Source organism: Coloeus monedula, assembly GCF_965178545.1.
Source record: "Coloeus monedula genome assembly, chromosome: 5".
In the NCBI taxonomy this organism is placed as follows: Eukaryota; Metazoa; Chordata; class Aves; order Passeriformes; family Corvidae; genus Coloeus; species Coloeus monedula.
In genome coordinates, this window is record NC_138785.1 from 45,193,097 (window position 1) to 45,205,477 (window position 12,381).

The 12,381-nt window shown below is 38.6% G+C and overlaps 1 protein-coding gene across 1 annotated transcript in view; it reads left to right on the plus strand.

Moving 5' to 3' along the window:
- The window catches only part of MTMR7 (myotubularin related protein 7), a gene marked incomplete at its 5' end in the record, with an annotated part of 41,344 nt that overhangs the window by 5,824 nt on the left and 23,139 nt on the right, over positions 1-12,381 (plus strand). Inside the window, 3 exons of the mRNA XM_082281624.1 lie at positions 6,081-6,203; positions 7,748-7,910; positions 11,535-11,692. Coding sequence (XP_082137750.1) covers positions 6,081-6,203; positions 7,748-7,910; positions 11,535-11,692 — 444 coding nt within the window. The remainder of the gene's footprint in view (positions 1-6,080; positions 6,204-7,747; positions 7,911-11,534; positions 11,693-12,381) is intronic.

Below are 12,381 nucleotides of genomic sequence, written 5' to 3' on the forward strand. Positions count from 1 at the left end.
AGTATTTTTATTTCACTTGAGTCCTTTAATAAATTAAACTTGTTTAGATTTTTCTTGAATATTTCCTCCCATCCTGCCAGATTTGCCCTGAGGAAACTTTTTACAATGCATATCTGAAGATGTGTTTGCTTAAATTTAGTGATTTACTTTTGGCTTTGTTTGAGTCTTTTGACATATGCAACCATCTAACTTCATAGACTGATTGTGCATTATTTCACTTGGCAATCTTTTCACAGATGGAAATATAAAAAATAACATGGATCAAGTACAGTTTTTATGATTCTTATGAAATAGAATAGAAACCACATTAAAAGGCAGCATCAATTGGCAATTCAGTTTTCTTTTATTCTTGTTCCAAGATCATGCAAAAAAGATCACTTATTGTATATTTTGTTTAGCAAGTACAACACTACTATCTTTGTGTTGAAAAAAAAGTAATAGCATTTGATCTTTTCCATGTTTTCTTTTTTCACTCTCAGGAATTATGCTGAACACATGGATAGCTGGGGTCAACCAGGGTGAAGAAAGCTCAAATATTCCACTTGGCCTCAAACCACACCAGCTGTGCTCCTTTTTTCTCATTAGGCTCAGGCTTTTGGCTTTCACAAGCTCTTCCCTTAGCTTTTGTCTGCCTGCAGTGCTGAGGCCAGTGAGAGTCCTGTCATGAATTCCCAGGATGCAGTTTCTTCCTGCTTTTACTCATGTGTGTAACATCATAAGGAGAGTAGGGAAGGCAGCAGAAATCCCATGTCAGTCTAGGAGCCCAAGGGGATGGACAAGAAGAAGCATTCGTAGGGGTGTGTGCCCCTATGGCCCAGCCCTGTTCCTTGGCTTTGGGTCAACCTTTTCATCAGCAGAGATCTTCGTGAAAGTGGCCTTTTTTTACCCTTGAAGAATCACTGAAACTCATTTGTACAGTCAAATTTCAAGGTACTTTATCAACTTTTATATGAAACTTGCTTTCACAGGTTGTTGCAAAGCAGTGAATTTTAACTGTGAACAATAGAGAAGCTCCTGAGGATGTGGCCTGAGTGAGGACATTCCCTGCTTACCTTTAATTGGAGCTTTCTTCTGGCTGGGAGGGTTTTCTGGCCTTTCTCCTTGTGATAAGGAATTGGAGGAGACAAGTTAGTCAGGGTTCCTCCTAAAGGAACGGGGAACACTTGCTGAAACGGGAGCAGATCTCTTTTGTTCTTGGCTGACAAATAGGCTTTTCAGCTTCTTCAAGATGCTCAGTGATAATGGGCAGGTCAGTGATGACCATGGCCGAACTCGCTGTTCAAGTGTCTTCTACTTCAGGTTAGCTAATGCATAGGAAGCAAACACATAGACTTAAAACCTATGTAGTGAGAACAAAACTCTTTGAGATGGTTTTTCATAATTCAAAATTTCATTTCATTTGAAAATCCTACAGTAGAGACCAGTTTTTGTCAGATAGCATCTGCGTGCTGCACATGAGCTTTGCTCTGACAGGAAGCTCCAGTTCTGGCTAATCTGCCACTTTTGTTTTTCTCCTCTTTCCCTGCTCAGTCTGAGCCCACTGTCAGAACTGATCCTGCATTTATATGAAAAAGCTTTCCCATGTGGAACTGTGAACAGCCTGAAATAGTAGCAGTAACTTCTGCACTGTTTTGCCATGCTGACGTGTGTGGAGAAACAGCTTTAAGACATAAGGACAAAGGTAGCATATTCAAAAAGCATTCAAATATAGGCCATGCAGTCAAAGCTTATTTAAAAACTTATCTAAACTAAAAATGAAAACAAATTAGGGTACATGAATATTTTTAGGAATAACATTTTGGCATCCAAACTTTTCCAAATGCTTTCAGGGTCATATACATATACATATACATATACATATACATATACATATACATATACATATACATATACTCTTCCTTAGGTGGGAGTCCCATTGAAACTGGTGGGAGTTGAACCTGAAGAAAACTGGCCCATGATTTTCCCTAATATGACTTTTTTTTCTTGAATGACCTCCTGGCAACCTTGTTCGTAAGTCATTTATCATGCTTATTCTCTGAGTAAAAAATGCCTTCCGTCTGTTCTTAATCTGTGTTCCCTTTAACTTCTATTTTTGCCTCCTTTTTTTGTCATCTGTGTTGCATTGAAAATAGAGTTTCTGGGCAACTTTATTTATCTCCATGTAAGCAGTTGTAGTCATTGAAATAAATCTCCTGGTGGCCTTTTCTTTAAGCCTAGACAACCACAGTCATCAGGGAAAAAAAAAAAAAAAAGACATGGGTAAGAGCTTCAAATTAATTATTTAAATTATCAAAGTTTTACTTAGATGCCACTCTCTAGACTGCCTTGGTTAATGCTTTGCTTTTAACTCCTTGAGGTCTTCCAGCTCTCAGCTTTACAGATTTATATTTTCTGATCTGGTCTCTCCCACCAGCTGTTCATTTTAGGCAAAGCACATGTGCATGGTGTCTTCGGTTACAATGTAAGATGTAACCAAAAGTATGTATTCTATCACCATCTGTTGAAACCAGGTGGGGCAGGGTTCTTTATCTCTTCCATGACACATCCCTCCAGGGGGGTTGATAACTCCCTCCAGGGTAGATCTTCTGTTAATAGGCCATCTAACCTCACTGCCTGACTCATAAAGTTACATCATCCCATTGTGAGATGGGGGGGAGGAACCAAGTGTTCCTACCTCCATATAATCTGAGGTTTGGAACACCACAAGCCCTACCGACTGGGTTCTCAGAGGACAAGAGCTACATAACCACCACTGGACCTTCAGAGGAAGACCAGGCCTTTCTACAGGATCACCACTTCAACAACAGAGCCTTATCTATCACTTCAAACAGGACTGCTGCCACCAGCCTGCTCAGCAGGGTGTCAGGTCGTATCCTGACTCTGTCAGGTTAAGCCAGTGTTTCTGTGTTATTGCCTTCTTATATATACTAGTAAGGAACCGTTATTCTTGTTTCCCATATATTTGCCTGAAAGCCCCTGAATTCCAAAATTATAATAATTTGGAGGGAAGAGGGTTACATTTTCCATTCCAAGGGAGGCTCCTGCCTTCCTTAGCAGACACCTGTCTTTCAAACCAAGACACATGATCTCTATGCTTTTTCCTGACATGTACATACATAATTTCCTACATTTTCCAATAAAGTCTACAGTCATTTTGGTGAAAAAACAGAGCATTGTTTTTTAGAAAAAAAAAAAGAAAAATAATGATTATCTCTTTCTGATATGAAATTTAAATTTTGGCTATTGATGCTGATTTCTCAGCATGCTGTGACTTTTTAGATGCAAAAACTCCTCTTCTTCCAAAGCACTATTGCAACGTGTGTTCCCCTCTCGTGGAAATGAACATATTCTCATCTCCTCTATTCCCAAACTCTCTAGGTTTAATGACACTGATCTTTTCCTGATTGGGAGGGTGCAAAAGAAGAAAGAAGGCTCATTCTCTGAATCCTTTGATCAGCAGATTGAAATTGAAGATTGAGCAATGCCTCATTATACTGATGGACTAAATTTATCGTTAATAAATACAAGATAATACACGTGGTGGGTAGATGTTATGTATGCAGGCATGACTAAGAGTTACAATTGCTAGTTCTAAAAAAGCCCAAAAAACAAAAAATACACCCCAAAAAACAATTAACGTAAACTCCACTCTGTTCAGCAGAGGACAAAAAAGTAAGCAACGTTTGAGAACTTTTAGAAACTAAATAGAAAGCAAAACTGGAAATATTACTATTCCACTACACAAACTACAAAAACCTGTCATACATCCAACTTTTGAATTCTGTTTGCACTTTTGACCTCTTCTCAGGGAGTAGACCTCATGCAGAATAATCGAAGTGTGGAAGAGCTTGTCTGGAATGGCTTCCATAAAGGTCACAACTATGTAAAGTTGGGCTCTTCACTCTTGGAACACGAGGATGGAGGGGACAGCATGTGTGGCATGTTACATGCTGGCAGATTCAAAAAGAGCAGGAGGAAGGGATTTTATTGTACAACGTATAGCTGAAATGTGAAGTTCACTCTCACAGGGTGTTATGGATGCCAATGGGTTACAGAGATTCAAAATGTTATTTAATAAAATTAATGGAATGTAAACACAGTTATGGCTGTTAAAAAGTATGACCTCAGCTTAGGAAGGCCCCAGAGCTGAGCTGAGGTCCTGGGGGAGCATGAGTACATGCCTGCCTCTCACACTCTTCCTTCAGCTGCTGCAAATGTCTGTTCTTGAGAGACAAACTGCAGAGAGAGGTGAATTCTGATCTCCCCCGGTGCAGCCACTGCATTTGCTTTGAGGAAATCAGACTTACCACACAGCTCTTACTGCAACTGTTCCTGTTCATTCACATCCAACCTTTAATTTATTTGTAGCTCTGTATTAAAAAAAAATCAAACCACAACAAAAGAGGAGCTTTGTTGGTTAGCATTTTTCAGTCATGGGGCTGTGATTGATGAGGAAGAAGGATGTGACCCAGGAGATCTGGAAATTCATCCCTCTGCCCTACCCTGCTGTGTGGATGCTTGCTTTTCTTGTGTGTCATGGCCCATGGCAGCTCACTTTGTAGGCTGGGGTGATGAGTGCCTTGTGCAAGATCAGTGCCTGTGCAGCAGAGTCCTTGTTGGCTGGACTGCAGTGTAGGGACTTTTTTTCATCCAGACAATGCTGATTTTTATTGGTTTTGTGGGTTCTTTTAAGAAGAGCACTGCCTACATTCTTCTTTTGTGTCATTCCTCCTCTTTTGCTTACTGCTGGGTTAATATTGTATTTCTTTCATTCTTCCTCCAGCCAATACATGACCTCTGAAGTAGATGGCCCTGGGAAAAGATTTCATCCATGCTTTCTAGGAGTTCCGTTTTTTTTTTTTTTTAATAAATAGTTTTATTTTCGTTTAAAACAAATTATAACTGGCCTTGAGGGAGAAGACTCTGCTTTAATAATTGTTTGATTTTAAGCATTTTGCTACTAAACTGGCTTATTTTCATTTTAAGGTTTTCTTTATTCCTATTTTTAAAATAGTCCAATATATCTGGAATACACATTGCAAACATGTAATCCTCAGATGCTGGCATTCTGTTTTTCAGGAAAACCAACTAATTTTAGTTTTAAAATTGTTGTAATAGAAGATCCGTCAAATCCATGGCAGCAAATTAGTAACTGTTTTGGGCAGGTTTCATCCCACTGAATATCCAACTTGTTTATTTTTTATTATTCTAGTTTCTTAGTCAGAAATCATAGAAGCCTAGAATGGTTTGTGTTCAAAGGGACCTTAAAGATCATCTAGTTCCTACCCCTAGTAGGCCCTATAGTACATGCCATATACAAAACGTTAATGATGTACAAGTCACAAGCTGGTGATCTGAGAGTTAATAACATGCTATGGATATATAATTAATAACGTCCTGTTGTCAGGAGTGCAGCAAAGAGACAATGCCCATTTTGTGCCCAAGGTGGGAGAGCAGTGGAAGTGGAGTTCTTGAGTCCCATTGAAAAGTGACTGAAGGCAAAATCTTCCAGTGTGACCGCTGCTATGAGCATTAACAGGAATGTAGGGACAAACATCAAAATGCTTCTTTTAAACTCTTACCTCTTTTAATGTTATTTTAAATCTTAACAGAGATTTGCATGGGAGAAAATTTGCCTGAGTGAGACCCATTGAAGAAAGACACTCTACCTCTATTATCTCCTGCTTATTATTATTATTTTAACTTAGCTGGAATGGCTTGAATGGAAAACATGGAGCTAGAGTTTAGCTGAAAGACAGGGCCTGCCTTGTTGCCACGGTGTTTTGGTAAGATGAGATCACAAGGAAGAGCTCAAGGGAGAAACTGTCTTTGAAAGTGTTACTAAACAGGATTTTGAATACAGAGGTACCACAAGAGAGGGAAAAAAAGGAACATTAAGGAAGATCTGGAAGTAGATCACATAATATAATCACATTTTCTCATATAGTTAAACTTCTTTGATATTTAATATGCTGAAAATAACTTTGTAATAGACAAAATGTGAACATTCAGCTCTCACTATTGAGCTGTCTGTCATAGCCTAATTGTTTATTTTTTTTCTCTGTCACTTTTTTGTGTAGGTGGAAAATGTTAGGTTACTTGATCGTTTATCTTCAAGAAGAGCTGTGGTGGGAACCTTATATTTAACAGCTACCCATGTCATATTTGTGGAGAATGGTTCTGAAACTCGGAAAGAAACCTGGGTATGAACTTTTGTTACTTCACTTAGCTGTAAGTGTGTGGCACTTTACTGATGCTAATTTGAAAATTACTTCCAAAACACTTTACACATAGTAAATTAGTTTATATGGATGCTTTTATGATGCCATGTGAAGTTCCAGCCTAGTAATTTTCAAAAATTTTCAGTGGATTCCAGATACTATGATACAGTAAGAGGAGTAGAAGGGCTTTCCCTGTATGAATACCAGATGTGATTGACTGAGGAACAGCTGCTGTAAACTGCACTGTTGCTCCTATCATCCAGGAAGAGTGGAGGAGAAATGTCTAGAATGCGAGCTACTTCTTTGGCTTTGTCACTTCTTGGTCTTCTCCCTTACTGCTAGTGTTGTATCAGTGATTTTGTTGGTTTAATACTTTAATTTTTTTTATAAATTAGTATTTTGAATTACCTGTTTTGATTGATTGACAACATACATTGCATTTTGTTGTGGTTTAACCCCAAGCATTGACCAAGCCCCACACAGTCACTCGCTCACTCCCCCAACCAGCAGAATCAGGGAGAGAATCTAAAGGGTAGAAGGTAGAAAACTCATGGGTTAAGATAAAGACAGTTTAATAGGGAAAGCAAAAGCCATGCACACAGGCAAAGCAAAACAAAGAATGAATTCACTGCTTCCCACAGACATGCAGGTGTTCAGCCATCTCCAGAAGAACAGGCCCCCATCACGTGTAACAGTGACTTGGGAAGACAAAAACCATCACTCCATGTGCCCTGCTTCCTCCTTCCTCCCACTTTACATACTGAGCATGATGCCACATGGTCTGGAATATCCCTTTGGTCAGTTGGGGTCAGCTGTCCTGACTGTGTCTCTTCCCAACCCTCCCATACACTCTCAGTCTCCTTGCCAGCATTGCAGTAGACCTTGGCTCTGTGTAAGCAATAACAAAGCCATCTCTCCGTTATCAACTGTGTTCAGTGCAAATCCAAAACACAGCCCCATACCAGCCACTGTGAAGGAAATTAACTCTACCCAGCCAAAACCAGCACACATGCACATATACAGGTACAGCTATTGCTCGGTGTCATACATTTGAGAGTCTTTTATGCAGCTTAATTATGCACCCCTTGTCCATTTTTGCACTAATTAACTCCATCTTCCTTTAATCCCACTATTCCTGACCCGGTTTTTATTGTAATGTTTCATGTCGTTTGATGCAGTATTTAAAATTGTATCAACAGTACCATTCTACCCATGAGGAGGCACAATATTTTAACCTTATGAAACTGATGCTGGTTCACCTTTTCACTGTGCAAATAGATGAAAATAGCTTTGACAACCACTAGCTTACAGTAAAGCAAGCAAACAAAAAGCTTTGGGTAACATGAGCAGGCTGATGTTTGAGCAGCTGTAACACTCCAGAAATGCCTCTTTGTCTGCAGGTGGGGAGAGTGGGGATTTTCTGAAACAGTAGTGGAAGCTACTGTGCCTGCCCTGGCACATCATTATAAATAATTACTTTTCTTCTTAAAGATTTGACTAGCATTACTGTTTTCAATTCCCTGCAGGTTCTCCACAGCCAAATTTCCTCTATTGAGAAGCAGGCCACCACTGCCACTGGTTGCCCATTACTGATCCGGTGCAAGAACTTCCAGGTCATCCAGCTGGTCATCCCTCAGGAACGAGACTGCCATGATGTTTACATATCTCTGATACGTCTGGCTCGACCAGGTATGGGAAGAAAACAGCACAAAAATCAATCCTCATCCTGAAGAGGGAGAATTTAATGGAAGAAGTGTATCTGTGCGTCTTTGTCCTTTGCAGGTTAAGAAAAAAAGGTTCATTAGAGATATATTATGAGAGAAATGCTGATATAATCATTTGTGGAGCAATGAAGAAAGCTCATTATAACAAGTAGTTCATTCCATAAAGTATGACATGAACTTCTATTTAAAATAATACTCTAGGGCATCATGGGCCATAAAATATGTTATAATGCTATTTTATGTGCAACTCATTTGCTGGATGACTTGTGTAAATGTAAATTTAGGAGAATACTCTAAATTCAGGGAACTTTTATGTCCCTGTCGTAACAAAAACTTTACAATATATTTAGTGGTCCTGTCAAGATTTTCGTTTTGGCTTTCTGTGCTGTGCAGAAATTCCTTAAAATCAGTGAAAGGTTTTGCAGCAAGTAGTTGTTTAATTTCACTGTGCTGTCTGTGTTTTGGCCTATTATTATCATCTGTGTTTTGAATACACCCTATGTGTTTCTGAACTCAGTTCAAGATCCTTTTGAAACCTTTCCCCTTTTCAATGAAAAACCAAATGTTGCATCAAAGCCCAACATTTGATTGCCTACATTATAGCTCCTCTCTGCGCTATGCTCTCCTAAGAACCAGCTGACAAAGCTTTTGGATTATTTTAAACTATAACTCGAGAAATATAACATCAGCTTTTGTTCTTTACTATTATTTTAACAGTATGCAAAGAAATTGTCTGTTGTAGTCTTTACAAAGCTGGCAACACTGGCTTTAAATTTTTTTCTTGTTAGGAGAGCACCAATTTTATCTACTGTGTAGAGGGGAAAGAAATTGAGGAGTCCACCAGCACAGCTACTGAACTTTATAAAGTACTAGTAGTAGCAGTAGTACTATATAACTGTAGCAGAAGTAACTTGGTAAGCTAGGTGATGCAGGACGAAAGTAATCAGAGAAATTAAAAAAAAAATGAGAAAATTTCAGTCAGTGGTTCTGCTGATGTAAATCTGGATTCATTCCATGCACCTCAGCTGCAAGTACATGTTCATGTATGCTGGAAGGCATGTGATTCTGTAATCCTTTTTCTTGGAGGCAGGAGGAGGTGTGTCTGCTATGCACCAGAATGATGAAAGGAAGAGTAGGTGAGGACCCTGAATACAAGTTTAGTGACTGACTGCAATGGACAAGAAGGTTTGGGTAAAGAAGATGCAGTAACAGCACTGTGGAATTCTCTCTTTGCATAGTTTAGCTGCACAGTAGTTTTCCTTCTCCAGCAAACTATCTGATCGTGATGTGAGACAGGATAAAATCTTGCCTACCCACTCAAAATTAGAAGGCTCTGATTCAAGCTGAGTCATATGTACCCTGACAGTTGTCTGCTGTGTCATTTTGTCAGGGCATGAAGCTGTACTTTCTTTAGGTAATACAGTTACTCAGCATTAGAAGGCATGCTTTACTCCATGAGCAGATAATTTGACTTATTCAGGCTCTACTTTCCATTCTCTGCCTGTTCTTTTCATTCATTCCTGAGTGAAACTCATGTTGTGTACTGGCTTAACATATGCTATGCTATCTGATGTCCTAGGTACATTAAAGGTGAAGGTTATGCTTGATTTTATTTTTTCTAGAATTTTAATAAAGTCAGACTGTCAGCTGAGTTTGGCCTTTTTGCTTAAGGAAGCCATATTGGGAAACAGGCTAACCATAAGATACAACATGTTTAATTGCAGGATTGCAGATGTTTATGGCAAAATAACTGTGAAAGATTGGTAAAGGTCCTATCAGTACTGGCAAAGATGTGGCAACTGACCTTTGAGGCACTGATTACTAATACTTGAACATTTTTGTTACCACCTACAGATACCATCGTGATAATACTTGTAATGTTGAGACAGACTTCAGTCATAAATAACCTGGATACATAGGTGGATTTTTAAAGGCTTTCCTTGTGCCTGTGAACAGCAGGTCCTTTGGAAAGAAAATCCAGATGCTTCTGACAACCAAGCAGTAGAAACAGGAGCTCAGATTGCTACCAAAAGCTCAGCTTGGATTTATGGATTGTGGTAAAACTTTATGTTAACAGATGAGAAATAAACCAGACTGTCTTCCTAATCTATGCCATGCCAGAAGTTTGAAATTAGAGAATACAGAAGGAGTTTAAATTGCTGGAAAGTGTGCAAATTGTTCTCTTTTTTCTCCCTGCTCAAGACTTTGTTGATTGTCAGTATGTTCCTGACAGAGTTAACATGAAGTTTTCTTTCTTTCTGTTCATACTTTTGTGTGTGTATGTATACAATCAATTTAATGACATTTTAAAAGGCAAAACTTAACTTACAGTAGACCTTTAGAAGCCACAATCAAAATAAAAGTAAAGAGTTTCTATAGAAAAAGATGGGAGCACTGTTACTATTATTAGGAGGGATGTGTGTGTCTTAATTATTTTTATAGCTCTAAGTCCTGTACAGTACAGAACACAGTAGTGTACTAAGATTCTGCTTATTAGGTGTATGCTATTAGAAAAGAAAAGGTAGTATTTAAATTTACTGATTGTAGAGCAAGTGTGTCAGTGGAGAAGTATGAAATCAGAGAGAACTTAGCTTGTGATTTACTTCAGTTCTAAAGTTAAAGATCTGTTGATCAGAAAGTTTTAAGGAACTTTGAGCAACAGAATGAAATATGCCCTTGTGACATAGCAATATCTAAAGTATCGATGAGAACATTAATTTCAAGTTGTGTGCTGGATAGTTACTCATGTCAGTAACAGTTGGGATTCAATGGCAGTGGTGTCTGGCTGCCACTGGTCACCAGGATTAAGACACTCGTTAAATACAGATACACTCCTAAAAAAAGTTCAAAAATCCAGCACCACCAAACTTTCATATATGGTACGTGGTTGAGGGGGACAGGTGGCACAGCTACTTAAACACCTCCCTGGTCATGATAAAATGATTGATGTAGCATATGCTTCTTTTATGCTATTACATCATATGTATCTCGAATGCTTTTGCTGTTAATTCAAGGACAGTATTTTGCAGTCAACAAAACTAAGACTTCATTGGATCTATTAGAAACCTTCCTAATTAGGACCAAGACTACAAGAGTTTTTTTCACTTTCGGAAGAATGCGCTGCATAGTCCATTGTTCATATCTTTTGTCTTTGCCACAGGACAGATGTTACATTAATAAAGGGACTTCTAAGCTACCTCTAGATAGCAAATTCTTCTGAAGAACAAGTGCTTAATCTGGCACTGACTTCAGTTTTCTTTGGATGAAAGCATGTCACTGACATTGTGTCTTTGTGCTGGGGAAGGTTTTTACAAATCTACTGAAGACTAGCAGAACAGTATATTTTAAGTAGTACTTCTATTAATGCACATACATTGCAATATATACAAATATCAAAAGAGCATGTACTTTCAAAGTTTTCTTGACAGTAGATATAAACCAGGATTGTTTGCTTTTGTAAAGCAAAATGTACTCTTTTAAAGGAAACTACATCAAGGTCAACACTAAGTTCTGGTTTTGAAGTGTGGTTTCAGGATGAGAAATCTGAAGTTGTTTACTGTTCCTGTTTCTTTGCTTATTTTTTTCCCAGTGAAATATGAAGAGCTATATTGCTTCTCCTTCAATCCAAAATTAGATAAAGAAGAACGAGAACAAGGCTGGAAGCTCGTGGACCTCAATGAAGAATATAATCGGATGGGTGTTCCAAACAACTATTGGCAGATTAGTGATGTAAACAGAGACTACGGAGTGAGTTGTTGTGATTTTTCTGTTACAGAGGCTGTCTGTACAATAAATCAGCAGCCTGACTGAGGACTACCATAGTGCTTTGTGGCAGCATCTCTTTGTGCTCAGTGCTCTACACACATGTAGTAAGGTGCAGTTCCTCTACTATTTCACATAAAATGGCACACAGAAAGTGAGAGAAAGCATGTGTCTTCATTTAACAGATGGTGAAAGGAAGCACAGAGAATATGGCCACAGTGTTTTAAATGTTAGGGTTTGGCTGCCTGGGAAGAAGTTTAAGCCATACTTAATGTTATGTGTGTGAATAAGAGTTTCCCTGACATGCAGGGCTATGTAAAATTACTATGCGGTCATTTTAAGAAAAAAAAAATTACTCAAAATAGCGAGCTTGGCAATTTTTTTTCCTCATTGGCTATTCCCACGCTCCTTTTGAAGCATCTGTGATTGACTGTCAGTGTTTTTCACAGTCATCTTATAGGTCATATATCTTCCTAGCTGCCTGCTGTCCTGCCGTGTTCAGTCGTGTACAATTGAAGGCCTTAGAATTTTAATTAATTGTGAGAAATAATAACCAAGATATTGTTGAAGAAAGTTTGTCCATGCATTCCATTGGTTCTGTTGCTGGAACATACCCATGTTAAGGAAGGACTGTGAAGTTCTCAGAGAAGACTGAATGTGCTGTCAGGGTTTGT